General features: G+C 49.1%; 2 protein-coding genes across 5 annotated transcripts in view; one reads left to right on the top strand and one right to left on the bottom strand.

The window, feature by feature from the left end:
- Positions 1-1,179: 1,179 nt before the first annotated feature.
- On the top strand, positions 1,180-24,994 carry MGST3 (microsomal glutathione S-transferase 3). 2 transcript variants are annotated; one of them, XM_015535690.2, is made up of 7 exons: positions 1,189-1,279; positions 15,420-15,500; positions 17,936-18,059; positions 20,380-20,453; positions 21,199-21,256; positions 23,762-23,834; positions 24,744-24,994. In XM_015535690.2, the coding sequence occupies exons 3-7, from the start codon at positions 17,943-17,945 to the stop codon at positions 24,878-24,880; spliced, it is 459 nt and encodes a 152-aa protein (XP_015391176.1). In that variant the 5' UTR covers positions 1,189-1,279; positions 15,420-15,500; positions 17,936-17,942; the 3' UTR covers positions 24,881-24,994. The 2 variants fall into 2 exon arrangements, with proteins under 2 accessions (XP_007078171.1, XP_015391176.1); XM_007078109.2 differs by lacking the exon at positions 15,420-15,500 and having other exon boundaries at positions 1,180-1,279.
- Positions 11,708-26,396, bottom strand: part of ALDH9A1 (aldehyde dehydrogenase 9 family member A1) — a 42,511-nt gene continuing 27,822 nt past the window's right edge. Inside the window, exons 11-12 of one of the 3 annotated variants that reach the window (XM_042975567.1) lie at positions 20,090-20,235; positions 11,708-11,851 (exon numbers count right to left, since the gene is read on the bottom strand). In XM_042975567.1, coding sequence (XP_042831501.1) covers positions 11,723-11,851; positions 20,090-20,235 — 275 coding nt within the window. In that variant the 3' untranslated portion in view covers positions 11,708-11,722. Of the gene's footprint in view, positions 11,852-18,086; positions 18,212-18,290; positions 18,330-20,089; positions 20,236-26,396 lie in introns of those variants that run through there. The other 2 variants (XM_042975568.1, XM_042975569.1) reach the window with 2 other exon arrangements.

Below are 26,396 nucleotides of genomic sequence, written 5' to 3'. Positions count from 1 at the left end.
AACAAGCCCTTTACACCCAACATGCCAGAAACTTTTAAAACATAAGGTCTTCTTGTACCTAAGACGTTGAAAGCATGAGAATGGAAATCGCTGAAACACCAATGAAGATTTTAGGAGCCCTCAGAAGACTTCGAGCTCTAAGGACATGACAACACAATAAAAAGGAAAAACAAAGGAAAAAAAAAAAAAAAAAACCTAGATTCCAGCCTTTCCATACCTTGGCTTGGAATCCTTCGGGTCCCAAGCACACTCTCCTAGAGGGGAGACGCAGAGGGGGTGGCCATTGGTGATATGTGGGGCACCCAGAGGAAAGGGGAGAGGGACGCACTTAAAACACGCGAGAACTGGAGACCCTGGTGCCTCGTGGGGCTGGCTCTTCCGGCTGAGTTCACAGCACTCAGAAGCAAGTTCTACCCCCTAGGGCCGACCCCGCCTGCAGGCCTGTCGGGGTCTCACCGCCTCGAGCCCGCTCCAGGGCTGCGCACGAGGGCGTAACAGGGGCCCGTGCACACTCCCGAAGGGCTGTGGGTCCCCGAGGCGGTGCAAAGTCGCTCCCAGAGGCGGACCTGCGAGGCGGGCCCAGGCGAGCCGGCTGGCGGGAGCCGCGGGCGAGGGCGGATGCGGCCGCCACGCGGGCTGGGCTCCGTTCCGCCCTCCGCAAAGTTGACTACAGCAATACTTATTAGCGAGGGAAACGTACAGGCCCCGACATCCCTAAATCCTCTCACTCGGCGAGTGTGGCAACTGAGCGCCTGCCGCGTCCCAGAACTGTGGCCGGCCACCGCTAACCCACCTCGGGACCCCGGCGCGGGGGCGCTACCACTTGCCGCGTACTCGCCGCACAGGCCGCGCACGCGCCTAGAAGCAAGCTACGGTGGCTCTGCTGGGGACAAATTATTCACGTGCTACTGTTCTGCGACCCCAATCCGAAGAGTGTACACTGGCTGGGACAGTTTGGGAACGCGGCCACGGAGCCATTTGCGGAAGGGGACTAATAAACGGATTGGGGAGTAAGTGGTGTAAATGCGTGGACAGGCGTGAGAAGACAGAAAATTCAGTCTCCGCGGCCTAAACACTGAACTGGGGCTGGGAGCCCACAACTCAGAAGGTGCGCCGGATGCCCCGCCCTGGGGGCGTGGTTTCGCGGGGGCTCTGGCGGGGGCGGGGCCTGGTCCCGGCCACGCCCCTCCTTGCCAGTGGCCAAGGGCGCGGCACTTTCACTTCGCTGCAAAGCTGCGGTCTGCACCAGGTCTGCACCAGCCGAGCGAAGGTGATCCAGGTGAGTGCCGACACCTACGGACAGCGAGGAGCGCCGGCCCCCGGGTCACTTCAGCTCCTGCGTTGGGCACTGCCCATACCTCTGCCATCCCGAGCTGACCAGGGACGCCCTCCTTTTCCCCCTTCTGGTCTATACACCTCTGTCTACCTTTCCATTCCCCTTGCCTTCCACCATCCCTGCATCCTCCCCCCTGATGGAATAGGTTTGGAGCGTCGAAATGGGGCCCACCTCGCTGTGTCAGGCAGGGAGATTCTCAAGGTCAGCCCTTCAGTTCCTTCCTTTCCTCTCCTCCTCTCCCGGGGCTGTGCAGACCTGGCGCTCCTTGTTTCTGCCTCCCAGAGCCCACCTGACCTTGCCAAGTGCCCCTCTGGTGCAGAGGTTGGGCTGACAGGACACTGCAGGGGCGGTGGGCGGTGCAGGCCCGATCGGTGACAAGTGCCCCGGGAGCCCTGCGCCTGCTGCGGATGTGTTGCTAGGAACCCTCGGGGAGAGCCTCCCAGGGAATTGAGTTTGTTTTCGCTCTGCCTCATAGAAACGTTTGACCATTAGTACTGGAACCCTTAAGTGGGTCATTTCCTACCGCTGCCTGAGAGCAGGAGACCCCGCAGGGGAAGAGGACTCTTTATGGACGGTTCTGCACTGGATTTCAGAGCACTTTCCTCCTTATCTGTGTCACTGCAGGGAGCCCCAGAGCCACTGCGGTGGGGCAGCTACAGAGCGGTGAAAAGGGGGCTGGAGAATTCACTAGTGAGTCATTCCCCGAAGTTGTGGCTTGTGCTATCCCTCTTTTCGGGCCACGAGTTTACAAGCTACTTTGTAGCTTAGGAGACAAGTGGGTGTGGGGACAGGAGGTAAAGGAAAAGCTGAGACAAGAGGGTATGTAGGAAAGGAGTTGGGGCTTTCTCCAATCCCTCGACTGGAGGAAAAGAGTCCTAGAGGGAAGGACACAACTGCTGTGCAGACGTATGGCTCTTTGCCGGTGCTGTGGTCCTAGGCGTGGTCGTGTGGGAATGCCGCAGGTTTGAGATTTCCTCTGTGCGTGGGAGCTGCAGCGAGGGCTTCTCTTGGGAAATCTGTAGATCACCGGGAGCCTGCAGTTTCACCCAAGGTTACTGGTCAGAGTTCCAAGGCTGTTTTAGTTTAATGAATTCAGTAATTAAGAGCACAGTATCCTAGTCAGGGATTCAAGAGTGTTTATTCTCACCGCAGTTAAATGTAACTAAATTAACTAAAACTAACCCCATGAAATCCAAAGAAGTACTTTCACCCCTGGGAAGACATTCTCTTAAGCTTCCAAAGTGACACAGTGTTACAGAAATAGAACATTGTCGAGCAATTTTTTTTTTTCCTGAACCGATGTTACTATATATAAAACAGATCTGCTAGAGGGATACTGTGGCCAGCTATAGAAAGTGCACGCCAGGGGCTGCTTTAGATGAGGGAACAAAGTTGGAGAATGGCAGTCTTCCCCCTAATTTAGATTTCCTCCTGCTGGCCTAGAGTCCCGAAGAGACACAGTCATGAAAGGGAATTTCCTAACCTGGAGGACAGCAAAGGGACTGAACATCCATGAAAGAAAGGGCTTTACCCCATTATCCAGAGACATGCTGAAAAGCCCCTGGAACAATCTGGAATGAAGTGGATGACCAAGCTGTCAAAATGCAATTAGTGCCTACTGCATGCACAGGTAGCTGTATTTAAACATATTGTTCCCTATATTTATATTTAAATATTCTGAATCTGTATACAGAATACCGCTGTGAACCACAATCGACCACGAACCATTTTTAAGCAATGTTGAAAAGAATCTCCATATTGCTACCGTTACGCAGCTGAATTCGTTAATACTCCTTATGAGTATACCACCCTCCTGAAAGAGAAGAGTTCAGCAGTAAGGCTAGGATACTACTGTGGAAGGAGAATTCCTTCCCTCCCTGTCTCTTGCAGCGTCTACCTACCTATCCGTCTTGGTGAGGAGAAAAACAGCAACGAGGAGACGGGAAAATTACACGACCTTCCAAATAACATTTGCAAATACCTTTAAGGGATTTCTGCATTTGAGATTTTAAGTCCCCGTTTACCCTCTGAGCTCTTTCCAGAGTTGAGCTGTTCATTAACTGGAACTCGGATTCTAATACGTCGGTGCCTTAGCTCACTCTTTTTTTGATAAGTGGTATTTTACTTCTCCAGCCGGAGCAACGCGGATGGTTTGGGCACAGCTTCATTCTAAGTACTGTCAGGTACAAAGAGTTAGACTCGCGTTTGAGGCAGGAGCCAGCAGCCCAGGTGGGTTCCTTCATCCAGAATGTCTGGTACCCTAGCAAGGGCCCAGCAGCTGCTAGGAATTAACTACAGTCTGCCCAGTTTTTTTGTGATGGAAAATCCAACTGCTGTCACTGTGACTCATTCGAGATTTTTGTTTTCCTCTTGTGGAAGTCAGGGCTTAGTTTCCCCATGACCTCCATTCAGTTCCTATGTAATGCCAGTTAAGGCACAGGTTATGTAGAAATCATGATATGAAAAGTGCCAATTGCTGTTGATTTGCTCCTTTGCAAACCTGTGCACCTGAAAGCGGAGGAAGTTTTCCCTTCCTGTAATCTCTCCTCTTGTCATCCGGCAGTGCCTGCATTCATTAAAAGAAATTTAAAAACAAGTAACTTTTTGGATCTTTTCCAAGTTTTTTTTTTTTCCCTTCCAATTAGAAAGTTCTGAGGCTTTAATCAGTCAAAGACTTGGAGTTAATTATTAGCTCTCTATTCCTATGAATATATTTTATGCTCCGGAGACAGTTTGGGGGAGATAGAAAAATTGCAAAAGAGATCAGGTGTGGTCAAACTTGCTCTCCATTCTCATTAAGAGGCAGTATAGGCAAGGGTTGAGAGCACAGACTCAGGAGCCAGGCTGTCTGGCTGTGTAGGAGTCCAGGCTTCCTCTGCGATGGCTGTGTGACCTTGGGCAAGATTACTTAACCTCTCTGATGCTCAGCTTCCCCTTCCTGTCTGTTGTGTACTTGCTGTTTTCCTTCCCTGTGTTCTCTCTCGTACATCACAGTTTATGTCCTCAGAGCCTTGCTCTCAATCTGTTGCCCTCCTGCTTCATGGTCCTTTCTGTGTGGTCTCCATCCATTTCACTGTGTCTTCTAGAAGGTCAAGACCTTCTCTCTGAGTCTCGATCGCCCTCGTAGCCCTGCGCACCTCACATATTGTCAGTATGTAGTGGGGGATAATTCAGGGAAGGAATCATTCCGAAGCAATACTGAAGAAGGTGGTAGGTGTGGGCTTAAGGCAAGCGTTCCATTTAGGTGAAATGGTTTGTCCTACGTTGACTTTAATCAAATCAGCTCCACAATGAGTTGCCACGACATTTTTATTTTCTTGCGCGTCCCATGGCTTCTCCTCATTCTTTCCCTTGTCCTCTGAGGTCGGTGCCTTCAGACCATGGGAAATGTCCCGCAGCCTGTCGCTGGGATGACGTCTCCCAGGGGGCTCTGCTCCAGATGGGCCAGCATGACCCAGGGCTTCTGGGTGAGGTGCCGACACATCAAGGAACTCTCGCCGCATAGAGCCTTTTGTGTCAAGAATCTGAGAAGGTTCGCCATCACACCAGCAGGCTTACCTAGCATTTGCCCTGTCTTGTTACAGTCTACTCTTCTTAGATTCCTGAGGAGCTGAATTAACAGTTTTTTCTTCCAGGGGAGATTCAGTTCCATTCAGGCATGTGTCTTTTCATACAGAAGTCAGACTCCAGAGAAGACAGCGGATAATTAGCCCACTTGGCCTTACTGGGGTTTATTTGTGTCCATGCAGACCCACCCCACACAGAACTCTTCCCGGACACTTGGCCATCACGCTGATCCCGCCCTCCCCCACTCCTGGTCGGCGCAGTTAGGTATTAATTATTTTCAGCACCGACAGTGGCCGTTTAACTATAAAGCTGAATACATTTGGATTATAACACATTTATCTCTTAAAGGGCACAGATCTTCTACCCTGCTCACTGATAGCTAGCTTCCACTTTCCAAATGTTCACCCAGGAACATTGACGAGGAATCGAAGAACTTGAGATGCTGGGGAAGTACCACTCTGACCTGCCTCTGCTGTTCCCCTCACTGAGTTAATGACCGAGTGCTGGATATGTAAAGGTATACCCGTTCAGCTAACTTCACGTTTAGCCCTCGGAGACCTATCTACCAAATGTGCAATGCAGCCGTGGGCAGTATTTTTCCTCACCTGGGTTATTATTCCTTCTCTTAAACGTCCATGCACTTTAAAAAAAAAATCTAGCCGTCTTGTGAAACTTAGACACTCACACAGACCTTATCATCTGTTTAACGTAGAAGCATCCAGAATTGGCACTTTGAAAGTGTAGGATGGACAAAAAGAAATCCTGTGACTCTTTTCTCTCCCATCATGGAAACAGGAGATGCCTTTTGAGTTGTTTCCCTCCAGGTTCTTGAGCTTTATATGGGTTCAGGAGGGGTCAGCTGCCCTGCCTGAGATGATTTGGAGAACCGTTCATTTGTAGAAACACCTAGAGGCAGAGGGGAGGCTGGGCAGCTACCCGGGGGAGCTTGAAGCAGGCTAAGCAGACACCCAGCACGGCCTCAGAGGTTTCTGAACCACCTTCCGGCATCGGGGACTTACGGAAGTCCATTTGGGACGATCAGACCAGCCCTTAAAGTCACCGTCTTCGGGGTTAGTCTTGTGAAAATGGTGGCCTTTGCCACATAAGATAAGGGGCCATATGTAAGGAAGATTGGATTAATAGCACAGGGAGCCAAATGAGAATTTTAAGGAAAGGCTGGGGAACAGCTCCAAGTCAGTCTGGGAGTGCTTTATCTTCGTCCCATCGTGCGTGTAGAAAAAAGGACACCACTGAGAAATTACAGTACAATTGAGGAGAACGGTCTTGCGAATGGAAGTAGGGGTTACCATGGTCCAGGCTGGCGTTTATCTGCTTGTTTGAGGGCAAAGAGAAAGCTGAAAGGTGAAATCCTTTCTCCCTTAAAAAAGACAGTTAGGGGCACCTGGGTGGCCCAGTTGGTTAAGCGTCCGGCTCTTGATTTCGGCTCAGGTCATGATCTCATGGTTTGGGAGATCGAGCTGCGCATCGGGCTCTGGGCTGACAGCGTGGAGCCTGCTTGGGATTCTCACTCCACGCTGCTCTCTCTCTTTCTCTCTCAGTCTCTCTCTCTCTCTCTCTCTCATAAATAAATAAACATTAAAAAAACTTTTTTTAATCTAATTAATTTCATTTAGCTAAAGATCATGTGGCTCGGTTGAGTGTCCGACTCTTGATTTCAGCTCAGGTCATGATCCCAGGGTTGTGGGATGGAGCCCCGTGTCAGGCTTCACGTCCAGATTCTCTCTCTCTTCCCCCCCCCCCGCTCCTCCCCCTCTCCCTCCCTCCCTCTGCCCCTCTCTCTTCTTACACTCTCTCTCTCTCTCTAAAATAAAAAAAAAAAAAAATTAAGAGCCGCAATTAAGGGTGGTTCAATTAGTTAAGCCTCCGACTTTGGCACAGGTCACGATCTCATGGTTTGTGAGTTCGAGCCCCAAGTCGGGCTCTGTGCTGACAGAGCCTAGAGCCTACTTCAGATTCTGTGTTTTCCCCCTCCCCCGCTCAAGCTCTATCTCTCCCTCTCTAAAAAATAAATAAACATTAAAAAACTTTTTTTTTTTTTAATTTAAACAAAGATAAGTTAATGTAACTTCATGGCTCAGAAGCAATAATTTGAGGCAGGTTCCCAAATCTGTAAAGCCTGCCTTTTGCCCCATTTGTACAGTGTTGATTGCGCCCTGGGGGATTTTCGCTGGCCGCCCAGAGGGACTTGAGTAAGTAGTGAAAGAGAGCTCTACCCCAGGAGCCTTCTGATGAGTGTGGTTCAGGACGTGTTCTGGGTAATCCTCGTAACTGGAGGAACCCCTGCCCCAGTGAGATAAGGCAGGAAGGGTGGCGGCAGCAGGGGCTGGAAGGAAGGTTGAACCGCGTGTATGCACTGGGGTGGTTAGGTTTCCAGCGAGTCTGTTGGGAAATTCCTCAAGGGACCACCTCGGGCAGAGGTCCTAATGAAAATCCGTGTTGCTTAACTCAGGCACTAGCATGGAGCGTGTCTTCTCCTCTAAACCCAAGCTTGATCCCCTTCCCAGGGGAGCCTTTGCAGGGGTGCCTTGTGGCTTTCTTAAAGTCGCCTGGGTGCCCGCTCACTGGCTGCAGTGAACGTTGTTGCCCCAGTGCTGCCCCTGCTCCTGCCCCCCACTGTCCCGTGGCCCCACCAGTTACCAGGGCGCTGGGCACCCTTGTTCTCTAATCTCCCCCTGGGCTTTTCTGCTGCCTCATGGCCCGTACCCCACCTGCTAAAATACTGTTCCCAGTTTTCTTTCCTCTCCTTGATATGTCCTCAAAAAACCATGTTCAGCTATTAAATACTCTGATAGATTAAAAAAGCTACAAATACAAGTGTTGCCGTTTTAAAAAATATATATTCTAGGGACGCCTGGGTGGCTCAGTCGGTTGAGCATCTGACTTCAGCTCAGGTCGTGATCTCACGGTTCGTGGGTTCGAGCCCCACATTCAGGCTCTGCGCTGACAGCTCAGAGCCTGGAGCCTGCTTTGGATTCCGTGTCTCCCGTCTCTCTGTGCTCCTCCCCTGCTCACACACTCTCTCTCTCTCAAAAATAAATAAACATTAAAAAATGTTTTTAATATATTCTAGAAATAATTAGGTTTCTGCAGTATTCTCAAAAAGGGCATCTATGGAAAACTCACAGCTAACATATTTAATGATGAAGGGCTGGAATGCTTCCCCCTCTAAGATAGAGATCAAGATAAAGATGTCACTTCTGTTCAACACTGTCCTGGTTCCGGGGCGTCTGGGTGGCTCAGTCGGTTGTGTCTGACTCAGGATTTGGGCTCAGGTCATGATCATACGGTTCATGGGGTCGATCCCCATGCTGGCAGTGTGGGGCCTGCCTGGGATTCTCTCTCTCTCCCCTCTCTCCACCCCTCTCAGTTTGCTTTCTCTCTCTTAAAGTAAATAAATAAACTTAAAAAAAAAAAAAGCCACTGTTTTAGTTCTAATTAGAGCAAGCAAGCAAAAGAAAGAAAAAGGCTTCCATAATGGAAAGGAAAGAAGTAAAACTGTCTTCACAGCTAACACCATCCTGTATGTTAAGTTATGACCAAGATCGTGGATCTGCCTCTCCCTTCTCCTGGGCTCTCGTGCCCTGGCTCTGTTCCCCAGCTCTGCTCCTGCAGTGCAGCTCCAGTCCTGCCCCTGAGCGGGAGTTCTGCAGAAGTGACCCTCCTCATTGCTCCCTGGCTGGGGGAGAAAGCAATCTAACTCCTTGGTAAGGAGCAAAGCCAGCAGAGGGATGTAGTAGCAAAGAGCTAGACCTCGCTGTCCGACAGTCTGCTTATGTTCAGACCTCAGCTCCGTACTCACTGGCTATGGGACCTTGGACAAGTTGCTGAACTCTTCTTTGCCTCAGTCTCCCCATCTGTAAAACGGGGATGATAACAGTAACTACCACGTAGGATCATTATGGACATTGTTAATTTCTGTTAACTCTATTATGGGCCTGACAGAGGAGAAGCAGTAGGTCTTAAAGTAGATGTTCAGGATGTAGTGATAATATTATTCCCCATTTTGCTATTTCGGCCATATGGGATGAAGAATTCCATGGGGAGTTAGATGGAGGTCCCACTGGATCCTTAAATAGGCCTTTCATCTGAAGTCATGTTGCCGATTGTTTAGAATTTGAGGGACGCTTGGCCCGTGACATTGGAAGCGATCATCTGAAGAGCTCATCCTGGACCATAATGACCACCACTCTCGAAAGATGAAGAGTGTTCAACTCTGACTCGTTTGCCTGGTGGGAAAATCTGGTCTGGCAAGTGATCGTGACCATGAAAGAGAGATCTGGGAAGAGCTGTCCCAGGTTAGGCTCACAAGAGAAGTCTCAGAAGAGACTGAGCTGTCTTACCTACCTGTGTTGCTTTGGTCTGAGCCCTCTGTTCAAGCTGAAAGAAGAAAGCAGTCTCCTGACAGGCACATCCTCGGTGTGTGATTGTGAACATCCTCTGGTCTCATCAGCCCGTCGGGTTCTTAAGGATGCTGTAGAGAAGGGGGCCCCTCACAAGCCTCCAAGGATGTTGGTAGAATGTGGACCGCCAAGATAGGACTGCCAAGACAGAACTCTACCAGTGGTTTTAGGATTGGATAAAATCAACACCTCCCGAAAACTGTATCTTTGCCTAGAACAGTGGTTCATAAAATGTGGCCCCTGACCAGCATGATCGTCTAGGAACTTGTTGGAAATGTAGATCCCCAGGCCCCATTAAGCCCCTCGGGATCTGAGACCCCACCTGCGGGTGGGGCGTGTTTTAACAAATGCTTCAGGTGACGTTGATGCTGCTAAAGTTTGAGAACCACTGACCTAGAACATAAGACAGCACTGTATCGAGTTTCCGTCTTCATGGAAGGAACTATAGAAGACGTCAGCAGGAGACAGATTCTGTGCCCTCAAGGAGCATATTTGGAAATGTGTACTATTTTCATTGATCAGTATGCAAGGTACATGTTATAACAGCTCACTGATGAGCGCGCAACAAATGTGCAGACATTCAAAGGCAAGCCTGCAGCCCATGCGGGTCGGTCAGGAGTGCAGGTGTCATGGAGGAAGGGGGAGTACTTAACACTGGACCAGGATCGGGCAGCGGGAACAAATTTAGGAGCAGGGCTGCCGGAGATGTATTGCCTCACAGACTGCTTCTTAACCCTCGACACATGGGCTTCCACTTTCTACCATTGCCCTGAAACCTGGCTGTCGGGGCGCCTGAGGGGCTCAGCCGGGTGTCTGACTGGACCTCGGCTCAGGTCATGATGTCACGATTCGTGAGATCGAGCCCCATGTCGGGCTCTGCGCTGACAGCACGGGAATTCTGCACTGGAATTCTCTCTCCCTCTCTGTCTGCCCCTTGCCCACTCACACTCTCTTTCATTCTCAAAATAAATAAGTAAACTTAAAAAACAAAAACAAAAACCTGGCTGTCAAGGGGTCCCACTCACCAAAGCCAAGAGCATTTGGGAGGTGACACTTCCTCTGTTAACACATAACAGTCTCCCTCACACCTTTCCTCCTCTCTGCCTCTCAGCTTAGTCCCTGGAGGGAGAACCAGCAGGTGATGGCTGTTAACTCTGCTCGTAGAGTCCATCTCATAATCCAGACCTGTCTGTCCTCTCTAACCCCATCTCCTACCACTCCCATCAGCTCCTGGGGCCCGGCCACACCGGCTGCCTTCCTGGCCCACCAGTGTGCCGGGCTTTCCCTCATCTAGGGCCTTTGCACTTGCCACTTTTTCTTTTTGTTAATTAATTAATTTATTTTTTTAATATTTATTTTTGAGAGAGAGTACACAAGTAGGGAGGCGCGGTGGGGGGACGGGGTGGGGACAGAGGATCTGAAGCAGGCTCTGTGCTGACAGCAGAGAGCCTCTTGCGGGGCTCCAACTCACGAACCTTGAGATCATGACCTGAGCCAAAGTCGGACACTTAACGGACTGAGCCATCCAGGTGCCCACTGGCTGCTTTCTCTGATTTGAATATTCTCCCCCCGCCCCCGAAATGTCCTGTTGGTGTTTCTTCCTCATTCCTGCGTCACTGCAAATGTTGCCTAGCAAGGAGGTCTTCCTGGTCTTAACTGAGATATAATTGACATATGAGATTGTGTAAGTTTAAATGTCTCAAATATTTATTGATCCCTTGGCATGTTTCCGGTCAGTCTTCTGTCCTCCTTAGAATGTCGGTTCCTTAAAGGACAGGGAGACCCCATCTTGTCCACTGCTGTGTCTCCCACACTTCTGCAGTGCTGGCATATAGTGAGTGCTTTCCATGTTGTGACTGAGTAAGTGAATTAAGTGTTCTTAGACACATTATGCTGTCCACACTGGGAATCTACAGAGAACAGCCTTTTGCCAAATTCGAATCTATTTTAAATGGTCTCAGAACTAATTTCTTTTTTTTAAATTTTTTTTAAGGTTTATTTTTATTTTTGAGAGAGAGAGAGGCAGAGAGAGAGAGAGAGGCAGAGCGTGAGTGGGGGGCAGCAGAGAGAGGGAGACACAGAATCCAAAGCAAGCTCGAGGCTCTGAGCTGTCAGCACAGAGCCCGACGCGGGGCTCCTACTCACACACGGTGAGATCATGACCTGAGCCGAAGTCGGACGCTTAACCGACTGAGCCCCCCAGGCGACCCAGCACTAGTTTCTAAGTCGGAATACCTTAACTGATTTGTAGAAAAATCAGTATCTCCTTATTTAGGTAGTGTTACTTATGTGGGCAGACATGCACAGTTAGCAGTGTTTACAAGATGTCTCCGTATTTGGACCCACGTTTATTAAATGCTCATACCAGATGCTTACCTAGTTCATTTCAGTTAATTCCTTAAACCATCCTATGAAGCACGTAGTTAGTATTCCGTTTTGTAGAGAAATTAGAGAACATTCCCAAGCTCGCAGAGCCAGTGTCTGAACACACATCCATCTGACTCCAGAATTCCTGCTGTCTCTGCTCCTGTGGATTTTCCCATAGGAACAGACAAATCAGAAAACAGTCTGTTAGGAGTAAAGTTCCGAAAGGATCTCTGCTTTTACATGAGTGATAATTTTAATTACATTAAAAATAAAATCTGGTTTCTTTTAAGCCTTCAAGTTAATATTCTTTCAAAAACTCTTTTGACTCATCTCCAGAACTCTCCGGAAACAGTTAACTGAAAGCTTACACCTCTGAAACACTCATAAGGGAGGGAAGAACAGAAACGCTTCTGTCCTATTTCTGCCTTTCTCCAAGACGTTCACTTTCATTTTGAAGGGTATTTTTGTACCCAGTTTCTTTTTTGTTTTAATTTTTTTTAATGTTTATTTTTGAGAGAGAGATAGAGACAGAGCACGAGTGGGGGATGGGGCAGAGAGAGAGGGAGACACAGAATCGGAAGCAGGCTCCAGGCTCCAAGCTGTCAGCACAGAGCCAGACAAGGGGCTCGGACTCATGAGCGGTGTTGATCATGACCTGAGCCGAAGTCAGCCGCTTAACTGACTGAGCCACCCAGGAGCCCCTTTGTCCCCAGTTTCCGATCACTGCTAGGAAGGGGGGAATCTGGAATTGGGTACGTGTTATATTTGCCTTTTCCCCCAGTAGAACATGAGCCTCATGAGGGCAGGGACCAAAGTCTGGTGTGTTCATCTCTTCATCGCCAGCCCTGGACCTGTGAGTGGTAAACTTGAATAAGTGAGTGCCCGCTCACACCCACACAGGGATGAGCCTCTCCCGCTGCTGCGATGAGGGTTTCCATGACTACGGTGTGCTGATTTCCATGGTCAGCGCTACAAACCTGCTTCCTCCTGAATACCTCCTGCTTTTCCGAGATTTTAACACAGCTGTCTAAGAGCTCAGAACAAGAAGTGAACGTATATCGTTTTAAGTGTAGTTTGCTGTTTTAAAATAGCAGTCCTAAATTATAAACTCTTAAACGTATATTGCCACTTAGTTAAGCATCCCCTTTCATAACTGAATCAGGGCAAAATTAACATTAACATATGTGATATAACCCGATGCGGAACATTTGTTGAGAGTTTACCACGTGTCAGGCATCCTGCTGAGCATTAATGGCTCCCCCATTTCCTCCTGGAGACACCCACAGGGGTGGGTGGGCACCACCCTTGTCTCCCTCTAAGGAAGAAGGAAGCCCAGGTTGCTGAAATGCAGGGAGGAATGTTCCCAAGGACACAACAGCTAGGAAGGTGAGAACCAGGTTGAGTTCAGTGTCCCTCCACAACTGCAGCCCTGTCCCGTGCACTGCACAGAGCAGGTAAGTGACAAGGGTCAGCCTAGAAGTCACATAGGGCGGTATGACGGGATTCGTAACATATTGCCTGTTCCTCTGCTTTCTCAATTCCTAATTGTCAGGCCACTTTCTGTATAATTTTTTTGGTATGTGTCTGCTCATTTTGGAAATAATAGAAAAGTACAAAGGGAAATCTGTAATTTACGCATCTAGAAATAATTATGCTTATGATTTTGATATTTTCTCTTCTGTTATTGAGAAAACTAAGATTATATACTACATACACTTCTTTTTAATAGTTTTTTTTTTTTTTTTTAAGTTTACCCCTTTATTTTGAGACAGAGAGAATCCCAGGGGGGCTCCATACTGCCAGCGCAGAGTCCAATGCGGGGCTCAAACTCACAAACCCTGAGATTATGACCTGAGCCAAAATCAGACACAACCAACTGAGCCACCCAGGCGCCCCTGTATACACTTTCTGAGGTGGTTTTGTTTTTCTTTTAATGTAACATGCTGTATGTTAAGCCTGTTTCAACATCTTTACTTGTGTGTGCACCATTTTTAATGGTTCTACAATATTCTGTATTATGGGTGCATTAATTAGTCCTCTCTGCTTGGTCATTGTGCCATTTCTGTCGCTGCTGTTATAAATACTGTTCAGGTGAATGCCTTTGAACCAAATCTGTCTGAGTTTCTGATTGTCACCTCCAGCTACGTTCCCAGTGGAGTTCATGAATCAAAAGGCACAAACGATGTCAAGAACATGCCCGTTGTTAGGCTGCTCTCCAGATGGTTCTATTTTACACTTCCCCCTCTGTGTAATAGTGCAAACTAGGTACATTTAAATACGTACCTAAGTGAATTTCTATTTATACAAATTATAATTTCTAATGTATTCAGCTGGAGGGTGACAATTAACAAATGCCATTACACAGCTAAGTGGGTTGCAAAGGAACCCATACCTGCGTTGGTGGTTGGGCACCACGTGCCGTGTATCTGGTGCCACAAAGACCCAAGTCTAGGGCAGAGCTCCCACCCCCAAGACAACCTCATCTTCTTGCCTCAATAAAAGGGTTGCTATTAACACAGAGCAGGTATGTAATCAACAAAATGTTGAGTGTTCACGCGGGAGAGGTCCTGAAGCCACTGCCCTGGGGCTATCTGCTGGCTCCAGGCTGGGACAGCCTCGGGCGTGGCTGCCGCTGCCTGGGGTGTGGCCACTGTGAACTGAGCTGCCTCCACTTCACCAGTGCACACACCTGCACCTGAGCCCACAGAGGCCAATCTTTAAGGGGTGGGAACGTCCGTCTCTGCCCTCGAGTCCTCCGAATAGAAGGATTCAGCAAAAGATCGGGGTTGGTTTGGTTTTTTTTTTTGAACCCTAAGTGAATTAAGCTGATTCTCTCCTTAAAGGACAAGCCTTACCCATTTTCCAGTCCCTGCTGGATTTCTGTTTTCAAACCGCAGTGGGGACAGAGCCTTTTTCTGTGTTCTGACCTCCTCTTTCTCTGCTTCAGAGGTTTCAGTAGATACTTGTGAGGGGAACAAAAGGAGACTTGAATTGCTTAAGCGCCTACTTGATGCCTGGCTCTGTGCTCGGCGAGGAGCATTATGTGAGCTGGAGGCATGATTCCCGAAAGCCACCTGGACTTGCGGCTTGCTTTGTTTATTCTGCAGGTGTCAGTAGGCACAGGCTGTGCCCGGCGTGGAGGGGCCAGACAAGCACAGTCGCCCCGCGGGGGAGCTTGTAACTGGCTGCTGTCTGGTCTAGCCCCGATCACACCAGCTGGTGCTGGAAGTGCTGACTGCCAGGCTGTATGAAGCGGGGGTCCTCACTCGGTGGGAGCGAGCGTGAGGGGGTGTCAGGAGGGCCCCTCCCACAGGCGGCTTCCTGGACTTTGCTCTTGCACCTTTGCGGGTGTGTCCAGGGCTCCTGCAGGGAGAGGCTCAGGGAAGGGAGGCACTTTCCTCCCATCTGACACACTCACTGTCCCACAGCTGATCATGTGGTCTTTTGCGAGCCACCCACTCTAGCATTGGACTCTGGGTCCCCCTTCCTGTACGTTCTCTGCCCTTCAGAGGTACTTTGTGTTCCCGGCTCTGCCTGCCCCCTTTTCCCTAATACCACAGTCAGCATAGCAAGGTGGGGGGAAGGTAACTTTCACTAGAGTGTGAAAGCCTACTAGGTTTAAACTCCAAGATTGCATGTATCCTTTGCAAGAGGAGCTCAGTAGTAAATAGTAATTCCTAATTGTGAATTTTTGAGCAGTCACCTGAGTGTTCGTTGCTTTGCCACAGAAACATTCAGCCAAGGGGTGCTTATCTGTCCTGCCACTCAGCCGCTTGTATCCCAAGCCCTTGCAAACCAGAAACTCCAAGGTCAGTGACTAAGCCATGAAATTCTACTGTTTTGCCTGTGCCTGAGCATTCGGAGAAGAATTCTAAAACCTGCTCTGGTCTTCGTTCTCTTCTCATCCACCTGAACCTCGATTTCCTTTTCTGCCAAGTGAAAAGGCAAGGCTCTGGAGATGGGGTTCTCGGTCCAGGCCTCTCAACTCGCAAACTGTGACCTAAGCCAAGTGTGCTTCCTTCATTGTCCTTAAACAGGTGGCTTCTGACAGAGCGAGTGACAGCTTCATTTTCAGTGACCTGTTTGGCCCCAGTGTGTTGAACTCAACGGACATCAGATAGATTGGAAGGCTCGGTCATTTTTATCTTCAAAGAGGCGTTCGGAATTCGCCCTGTGTTTTTATTTTAATAACTAGTACAGAAGCTTCCTCCGCAAGCTGACTCTGAATTTCGGAAGCAACTACTTCTACAAGAGAATGAGAGCAGGGAAGTTTGGAGGGCAGCCTGACTGCTTGCTTGGTGGGGACATGGTGGCCAGGAGGCCCTTCCTATGCTGAGTCATGCAGACGGCTTTTGGGGGTGTGTCCCCCACCCGGGTGAGGTGGGGTGGGCGCCCCTCCGGAGCAGCTCCGTAAAGAATGTAGGAGGGGGACACTGGTAAGAACTATGGATCGTGGCAGGTGGGGGACAGACTTTTGGGGACTTCAGCCCCAAATGTCATTTTTCAGACCTAAGCAAAACGTATTTTTTTTTTTTAATGTTTGTTTATTTTTGAGACAGAGAGGGATAGAGACAGATAGCATGTAAGCAGGGGAGGGGCAGAGAGAGAGAGCCACACACACACAGAATCCCAAGCAGGCTCCAGGCTCTGAGCTGTCAGCACTGAGCCCCACGTGGGGCTCGAACCCACGAACTGCGAGATCGTGACCTGAGCTAAAGCTGGACTCTTAACCGACTGAGCCACTGAGGCGCCCCCAAATCCCACACTGAGGAAAGTGCTGGGACACTTCTCAGTTTGCAAATGGGCTTAAAAGGGGACATTGGAACCAAACTGGAATCTAAATTTGAAACCCAGCTCTGATGCTTTCCATTTCAGACCTTGGGCACATGATTTCCCCTCTGGGTACTCTCTGGACACAGGGGTAACTCACCGTATGGTCAGGGTGACTGGAAACACCTTGGGGCTCGGTAGCCCCTCCCGGGCTTACACGTGAGATTGCAGGGAGCCTGTCATCGAGATGGACATTGTAAACTGAGTGCAGAACACACAGGAGCTGCTTGCCTGGGACAGCCTCGTGCACGGTGGGTGGGCAGTAAGGGTCCCAGGAAGCACTGCCTCTTCCCTGTGTCCTGCCTGACCTCGCCCGTCTCCATCCTGTGACCAAAGCTCAGAGAGGTTGGGGGGCAGCACGAGTTTACCTTGAGATGATGAGGGTTTCCTCCCAGCTGCCAAGTTTTCTTCTCCTTGACGGCCAGTCTGTTTCTTCTCTCTTCTTCTGGGGCAAAACAGTGGCTAACACAGCTAAGATTGCAGAACACTGAAAATGCTGAGATTAGCTTTTTCTTCCAAGCATTCTATGGGGAGATTTTCCAAATACACAGAAACGTTGGAAGAATTATACACTGAACATCCTTATAGCCACCACCTGGGTTCCATAGTTAACATTTGGCTCTGTTGGTTTATGTTGTCATTTCTTGATGCATTTCAAGAGGAGTTGCAGGCAGCAGAACATGTCACGGGCTAGTTTTGCAGTGAGGATTCGATGAACAGCCTGGGCTCCCCTGAGCCTCCCAGAGCTGGGTCTCTTCGCAGCGTGACAGGCTCCAAAGCCATGCTCTGCTTTCAGAGCACTAGATCTGGGTCTCCTACCTGTGATGCCTCCGCTGCTATACCAGAGTGTGCCCCAGGATCAAAGGGAGTCCCGACCCCCTGCCCTCACAGTGTCCCCCACGCCAACAGACATACAAACAAAGAACTTGGAATCGTGGTATACTTACTGTTTCATATCCTGCTTCCGTCTCCCTCCTTCCCCCTCTCTCCCCCTCTGCTCCTCCCTCGCTCCATACCCCCTCTCTACAGTTGAATATATCCTTTAGGATTTTGCCATGTTAAACTCCTTTTTCAAAAACATAGTTTTTAGCAGCTGTATCTTTCTATAGCAATGACTACTGCAGAGGTATAGCTACATCTCGTAAATGTAACGTTCATCAGAAGAGAACATGTTATGATATGATTGTATACTTTTTCAGTCTGTTTATTTATCTTGGGGTGGAGGGGCAGAGAGAGAGAGAGAATCCCAAGAAGGCTCCCAGCTATCAGCACGGAGCCCCGTGGCAGCGGGGGGTGGCCGGACTTTCAGGAATCGTGAGATCACGATTCAGGTAATGAAGTGCACGGCCCCAGGCCTCCCTCTGTGGGTGTCTACCGTGCCGGCTGGTATCCTGATGTCTTCTTCCTTCCACAGAGCCAACATGGCCGTCCTCTCTAAGGAGTATGGTTTTGTGGTTCTGACCGGCGCCGCCAGCTTTATCATGGTAGCTCACCTGGCCATCAACGTTTCCAAGGCCCGAAAGAAGTACAAAGTGGAGGTGAGTGGGAACGTAGACTTGGCTGGGGCTAGAGCTTGTTTTCAGCTGTGGAGGGAGAGGGGCGACGCCAGCGGTCAGCAGTGGCAGTTGAACTACACCCGTTGGAAACGCTGCCCCTTTCCGGCAGGAGGAAGGCGGGGAACCGAGGGGTCCTGCTGGGGAGCAATTTCCATCTTGTTTGCGCTTTGTCTTTTCTGTTGAAAGACCAGGTGTGCTGGGACAAGAACAGGATGCTTTTGGCTGGAGCTAGGTGCCGGGAAGAGTTATTTTCTAAAGAGGGTTCAACAAGGGGGACTTCATCAAAACAAAAAGCTTCGGTGCAGGAGAGGAAACCGCCAACAAACTGAAAAGGCGACCTACTAAATGAGAGGAACTATTTGCAAATCATACATCCCATAAGGGGTTAATTTCCAAGATACATAATTCACACAAGTCAATAGCGAAAAAACCAAGCAACACAATTTAAAATCGGGCAGAGGACCTGAACAAACGTTTGTCTAAAGAAAATATACCAATGGCCAATAGGTACATCAAAGGGTACCCGACATCATCACTAATCATCAGGGAGATGCAAATCAAAACCACAAGGAGCTGTCACCTCACACCTGTTGGAATGGCTGTGTTCAAAAAGACAAGAAATGACCAAAGCTGGTGAAGATGGGGAGAAAAGGGAACGCACCGTTGGTGAGAACGTAAATTGGCTCAGCCACTATGGAAAACAGTATGGGGGGTCCGCAAAAAAATTAAAAATAGAACTGCCATACGATCCAGCTCTTCCATTCTGGGTATTTATCCAGAGAAAGTGAAAACATGAACTCGAAAAGCTATGTGCACCCCCATGCTCATCGCAGCACTATCTCTAATAGCCAAGCTACAGAAGTAACCCAAGTGTCCATCGGTGGATGTGTGGGTAAAGACGATGCGGTATATATACACAGTGGACCACTCAGCCGTAAGAAAGAATGAGATCTTGCCATTTGTGACATGGATGGACGTTGAGAGCATTATGCTAAGTGAAACAAATGAGAGATAAACACTGCATGATCTCACATATGGAACCTAAAAAAAGCTAAAATGTACAGCATGGTGGCTATAATTAATTTTTCTATACTGCATGTTTGAAAGTTGCTGACAAAGCGACTCTTAAGTGTTCTCATCAAAAGAAAAACAAATCTGCAACTCTGTGGGGTGACAGATAGTAACTAGACTTACTATGGTGATCGTTTCACAATACATACATACATCGAATCGTTACATTATATACCTGAAACTAATATAAGATATGTCCATTATACCTGGGGTTTTTTTTTTTACATAAATAATAAAATAAGCTAGAGAGGGCTGAATGGCAACAGTGTTTCCTGGTGTGCCACTTTAAAAGTGATGTCTTGGGGCGCCTGGGTGGCTCAGTTGGTTAAGCGTCTGACTTCAGCTCAGGTCATGATCTCGCGGTTTGTAGGTTTGAGCCCCACGTCAGGCTCTGTGCTGACATCTCAGAGCCTGGAGCCTGCTTCGGATTCTGTGTCTCCCCTTCTCTCTCCCCCTCCCATGGCTCATGTTCTGTCTCTGTTTCTCAATAATAAATACACATTAAAAAAAAATTTTTTTTTAATAAAATAAATAAAAGTGATGTCTTAAGGTGATTTTGTTTCCCAAATAGTGAAGAAGCATGTGTTGCTGAGGTTAGCCTGAGCTCAGACATTGGACATAAAAAGGAGCTCTATTAAATGCTCACTTTATGTATTTCCAGATGATCTAAAAGGGATAATTACCGAGGTTGTCCCTGGTGAGCACATTTAAATGTCTATTTCTGTTTAGCAACTTATAATTAGACTCTCTGACTAGAGCTTCTTTTAAAGTTTTCATATATTGATTTTCGTTTGTTTCTTTTCTTAATGGACATGTCCATGAAAATTCTCACACACTTACTGTTCCCCCATTAAGGAAACTCTTAAAAGCTTGTGGCGTTGGATCACTCTGGGGAAGGAGCTACTTCCCTGTGGTGTCTTTGTGAGGTACTGGAAACTCACCCGTGATGGCACCACGTCAAGAGCACGGAGTTTGCAACACGCGCTGCCTCTGTCCCTTGTGCAACTACGGCACAGACCTACATTCCTCGCACCGGGTATTAACAGAAATGCATCGGATCTGCTTCTGGGAGTTGAGACCCTTCTCCCTGCAGATATTTAAGCAGAAAGCGATCAGCTGTCAAGGGCATAACAGAAGCTGCTTGAGGATAGGTTATCTTTTAGGGTTGATTGTAACTCAACACCGAGTGCTACTCTTGACCATTTGATCCACACGGACTTTGTCTTCACAGTATCCAACCATGTACAGCACGGACCCTGAAAACGGGCACCTTTTCAACTGCATTCAGCGCGCCCACCAGAACACGTGAGTGCTGGCCCTGCCGGGTGCTGGGGGGGTGTCTGTAGGGTACGTGCTTTCTGCCCAGCGCCTCGGCCTTTACCACTGTGTGCTGAGTAGCAGCTGTGAGAACGATCATAGTAAGGCACCTCGCTGAAAGTGTCATAAAAAGGGGCTCCTGGGTGGTTTAGTTAAGCATCCGACTCTCGATCTCAGCTCAGGTCATGATCTCACAGTTTGTGAGTTTGAGCCCTCGCATCGGGCTCCAGGCTGACAGCGTGGAGAATCCCTGCCCCCGCCCCCCAAAATAACTAAATTAAAAAAATAAAAACTATTGAAGTGTCGTAAAAATATGTATGTGAGCAGATTAAATATTGTGAGTTGTTAGCATAGCGAGGTTCAGATAATCTTTTCAAAAATGTCTTTTGCATCGCTTCGTCCATCTAGAGCATTTGGAAGCTGTCCTGAGATGAGCTTGAATCTCCCAGCCCTGGGGAGGGGGCAGCTGTGGGCTTGGGAAGGAAATCTACTGAAATTCTCCAAGACCTTCCTCGTGGGCGTGTTAGAGCCAGGTCTTTTGCCCAGTGTGTTCTGAGTTACCCTTACTCCCATGCAGAGAAGAGAGGGCAGATCCTGGTGGTGGGGCTGCTCTCTCTCCTCCATGTTGTTTTACTCTCAGGTTTCTAACTTGGCAAGTTAGTAAGGGGCTCTTCGTTTTACAGGACGTTAAGTCAGTGGGGCCCTTTCTAAAAAAGTTCTCTGTCTATTCCAGGTTGGAAGTGTATCCTCCTTTCTTATTTTTCCTAGCTGTTGGAGGTGTTTACCACCCGGTAAGTTTTTCCAGGGGGGGTTTCATCTGTTTGGATTTAGTTCGCTGTGCTATTTAAGGAAGAGACAGCAGGAAAGGAACGCGTACTGAACATCATCGACGTCTATTTAAAAGAATTGCATTCAGCTGCTTCTTACAAAGCTAATCTTTAAAGTAGGGCGAATTTTCCCCACTTTTGACAGGTGAGGAGAAACCTCTTGGGGACTGTGTAACTGTCACGGGGCAAAGAGCTACCTGCAGAATACAAGAATCAGAACTTGAACCCAGGTCTGTCTGATTCTGGAGGGTTCGTGTCCGTAGTTGTTATTGGCCACAAGCATTTACTGGTCCCCTGGGGTTACAACAGTGAACAAAACAGGCAAAGGTCCCTGGTTTACTGTTAGTTGGGGGTCACAGACAGAAATCAAATGGGTACAGCATGTGATTAGGCTAGAAGGTGATGCTGACGGGAGACACCTGTCAGCAGGGTGGTCACGTGAGGATCGTGCTGCTTGCGGAGGTGACATTTAAGCAAATGAAGTGAGAGTCAAGCAAAATGTTAAGAAGGTGAGGGAGTAGGTGCTGCAGGTGTTTAGATACCTTCCAGACAAAGAGCGAGGGCGAGGCCCTGAGGCAGGAGCCCACCGGGTCTGTCTGGTGAACAGGGAGAAGGGCAGGCGGCCTGAGGGGCGAGCGGAGCCTTGTCGACCAGAGAAATGCTCTGCACGTCACCTTAACCTAAATAAAGCAGGTGTGTCTATGCCCGATGAGGTGCCAGTGGGTCTTGCCCTGGACAGAACGTGGTTCCCTTTCAGGGACCAATTTCCGCTGAATTCTTTTTTTTTTTTTTTTAATGTTGATTTTTGAGAGAGAGAGAGAGCGTGCAAGTGAGCAGGGGAGGGGCAGAGAGAGAGGGAGACCCAGAATCCGAAGCAGGCTCCAGGCTCTGAGCTATCAGCACAGAGCCCAAGGCGGGGCTCGAACCCACGAGCCGTGAGATCGTGACCTGAGCTGAAGTCGGACACTTAACAGACCGAGCCACCCGGGCGCCCCTAGTTTCCCCTTAATTCTGACCAGAGTGCTGACACTTTGCGTTTCTGGTCCTCAGCCTTCCATGAGCCTCTGGTCGGTACCTGAAGGGCCTTGTGCTTTTGTTAGAAGCTCCCAGAATGGCACACCTGTAGCCCATGGCCTTGAAGTTCATATTGTTTTCAGAGACACGTCTGCTGTCTTAGAGAAGACACTTCTTTTTTTTTTTTAATTTTTTTTTTTAACATTTATTTATTTTTGAGACAGAGAGAGACAGGGCATGAACAGGGGAGGGTCAGAGAGAGAGGGAGACACAGAATCTGAAACAGGCTCCAGGCTCTGAGCTGTCAGCACAGAGCCCGACGCGGGGCTTGAACTCACGGACCGTGAGATCATGACCTGAGCCGAAGTCAGACGCTTAACCGACCAAGCCACCCAGGTGCCCCGAGAAGACACTTCTTCCTGTGCCTCTAAGGGGCCCCAATCCTTGCACGTGACTGGATGAGCCCGTCTAAATAGACTAGTTGGTCTCTTCAGCTAGGCGTCACCCGCTGTCACCCGCATCCCCTTTTCTGTCCCTCTTCCCTAGACGCCATTCCCTGTGCTTTGGTCTTTAAAATACTCTGAGAACTGCTAGGACGACGAGTACGTGGGTCCGAGGTTGATGGTAACTCTGCAGCCTTAGTCTGGCACGGCCTGGCAGAGACCAGCTTGCACGTGGTGACTTACGGGCCTGGAGTTTGTGTTTTTAGTGGTTTCACGCACCTGATCATGACCTTTACCCCAAATCAACTAAACAAAGTCCTAAGCTACTAACCTTGCCCCCAGTGATGCACTTGGAGACCGTGACGAGCGATGTTGCACGTTCCCACACAGCCTCCCTTTTTCTCCAGACTCCTTCTGACCTAACAGTCACCCCAGGATGGTGCCCAGTAGGACTGTTCATCTTGCAGGAGTTTTACTCTCTCAGGCGTAATGGGAAGGGGAAGACCTCCCCCTCCCAACACCTCCTGTGCTGGGGTGACAGCACCACATGTCACGTCCACCTTTTCTAGCGGAGCCCCTCGCCCCTGTGCGGCCGCAGCACAGCCCCCTTCCAACCCCCCCGACCCTGGCGGGGAGCCTCACGGAGCGATGCGGGGGCAGGGGTCCCAGGCTGCCTCCTGTTCACAGCCCCATGAGAGACGACCGGGCTTGGGGTTCACCCTTCGAGCCCCAGGCCTGCCTCTCCCTCTCCCAAGCCAGGGCTGGGGGGGGGGGGGGGGCTCCTTCCATCGAGGCTGGCACTCCTCTCCCCTGTCTGTGAGGGGTTTGTAGAGGGATCACAAATCTCTGATGTTCCCGAGACAAATAACCTCCCTCTCACGCGAAGTTTGGTATCTTCCCATAACCGGGAAAATACTATTTTCTTAACACACTGTGCCATCAAAACCCGAGATGTTAAAGAACATGTGGCTGTTTCTTGAATGCTGATCCTAACATAGCCCTTCTATTTTAGCGTGTAGCTTCCGGCTTGGGCTTGGCCTGGATCGTGGGACGAGTTCTCTACGCGTATGGTTATTACACAGGAGGTAAGTGCGCACGGACGTCTGCCAGGGAAACAAATTTCAAATCTTATGCGACTCTAGTTTTCTTCTTAGCAGGGCTTTAAGAAAAGGGGGAGTAACTTGATATTTAGGTGAAAGGTCTGGTATCTTCTTTCTGCTAAGTTTTCAAGACTAACAAAACTTGTTTTTACTGAGCGCTTTCTGTGTCACTTGCTGCTCTAAGACCTTTGCGTATGGTGTCGAACCTTATGGCATTTCTAGGATATAGATGATATTATCCTGTTGTATAGATGGGGAAACTGAGGCTCAGCGCTTACCAGTGTCCACTAGTTAGCCAGATTCACACCCAGGCAGCCTGACTCCAGAGCCCCCGCTCCTAATTCCCTACTGTCAGTAGTGTGCCCGAGAGAGAAGGGGGAGGAAGATTCCTTTGGCTGTGCTTTTGAAAGAGGGGGAACACTCCCAAAGGTCCTGGAGCAAAGTTGCTCTGATTATTATCCCATCGTTTTTTTAAGGTCCAAACAATACTGTTGTGACATTTTTTAAATGTTTCTATTTATTTTTGAGAGCGCGCGCGAGTGGGGGGGAGGAGGAGGGGCAGAGAGAGAGGGAGACACAGAATCTGAAGCAGCTCCAGGCTCCGAGCCGTCAGCACAGAGCCTGACGCGGGGCTCGAACCCACGAACCGTGAGGTCATGACCTGAGCCGAAGTCGGAGGCTTCACCGACCGAGCCACCAGGTGCCCCAGTCGTGGCATGTTCCTTTGCGTGTAGTATCTGACATCCTGACAGCTTTCGGCCAGAGGTTGGTTGACCTCGTGAGACCAGACAGTTGAGGTGCAACCCGAGAGGCCTCAGGTAGGGTGGCGTGTGGATATTGGAAGCACTGTCCTTTCGGGGACACCCCCAGTCACCTCCCTTTCTTCTGTTACAGAACCCAGCAAGCGGAGTCGGGGCGCCATCGGCTCCATAGCCCTCCTTGGCCTGCTGGGCACAACCGTGTGTTCTGCCTTCCAGCATCTTGGTTGGGTTAAAACCGGCTTGGGCGGGGGGTCCAAATGCTGCCATTGAAGAATCATAGGCTGTTTAAAAACTCTCATTCATTTTGAGTGACCTTTATTTTCAGTTACTTTTTTTTTTTCTAAATATAATAAAAACCTACCTGGCATTAGCCTCATACCTAAACCTGACTCCATCGCTTCCTTTTGAGTCTTTATCTAAAAGAAGTAGCCTGTTCCTACTAGACGAGAGAGGTGACGGATAGTAAGCGCCCCTCCTCACGCCCCCAGAGGGGGTTTGTTTATGTGAAGTTGGTAAAACGTCTGCTTGTGGTAATATGTTCATAATCCTGCCACAGCCCTGAAAAGCTGGGGCTCAAGGAAGGGAAGTCTTCTAGCCTAAGGATGTAAGATTATCTTATCACTTGCTAATACGTATGGGAACAAGGATTTTTTAAAATTTCTATTAAATATTGCTTCTATTGCTGAAAAGCTATTTACGACTAAGAGTATGAAACTTAATATAAGATCTGATTGCATAGGTCCAAAGGCAGAAAGACACCTTCCAACAAAATGGGGAAAATTAGAAGGTTTAGTTGACTTGGAGAGGGATGTCGGTTGGTAGAATGAAAGGGTTTCCCCTGAGCGAACATGGCCGTGAACACCACTAACGGAAGGACAGCGTCTACACCTGTGCTGTCCAGTATAGTAGCTGTGAGCGACATGGCTACTTACATTCAAATTAATACTTTTTTAAACGTTTATTTGATAGAGAGCGGGAGCGAGGGGCAGAGAGAGAGAATCCCAAGCAGGCTCCGTACGGTCTGTGCAGAGCCCGATGTGGGGCTCGAACCCACGAACCGTGAGCTATCGCCTGAGCCAACATCAAGAGTTGGATGCCCAACTGAGCCACCCAGGCGCCCCTCAAATTAATAAACTTTAAATAAAACAAAACTCAGTTCTGTAGTTGCTCTCACCACATTTCAAGCGCTCCATAGCCCATGAGGATCAGAGATGGGATCTGAACCCAGGCCCGGCTCTAAGATCCATGCTTCTTCCATTGCACTCCTGCATCCCTTCAGGCTGGAATGCTCTGGTCAGCCATGGCCACATGCTCCTCCCCCCCCCCCCCCCCGGGGCCATCCGGCCATCTGGTGAGGAGACTGGGCCGTCACGGCATATACCCCACCGTAGTTCATGAGACGATTGCCCCAGCATGGAGCAAAATAAGGAAAATGAGGGCTGTTTTCATAAAGCTGAAACTTGTGTTTTTACATTAAAACGTCATTTAGAAAATGATGATGAGTGGCAGGGTTTCTTTTTCGGTCCTGACTTGGAAAAAAATAACGCATTAAGAATTTAGAATAGGCTACTCTGGTTTTTTGTTTGGTTTTGTTTTCTGGTTTTTAAATAAGATGCACCGCAGCTTGGAGAACTCGTGGTGGTTTCCTTTCTCGTCACCGAGTCCAGGTGCCAGGGAAGCAGCACAGGGGAGACCTGGGGGCGACGTGGCATTTTCACCTTTGTTTGAAGTCTGAACAGGGGAGGCTTTTCAAATCACGTGGTCCATCTCAGTCATTTTGCTGCCT

This window comes from Panthera tigris, chromosome F3 (assembly GCF_018350195.1).
Source record: "Panthera tigris isolate Pti1 chromosome F3, P.tigris_Pti1_mat1.1, whole genome shotgun sequence".
Classification (NCBI taxonomy): domain Eukaryota; kingdom Metazoa; phylum Chordata; class Mammalia; order Carnivora; family Felidae; genus Panthera; species Panthera tigris.
Note: the sequence above shows the minus strand (reverse complement) of the source record. Positions and strands in the feature narration are given on the sequence as shown.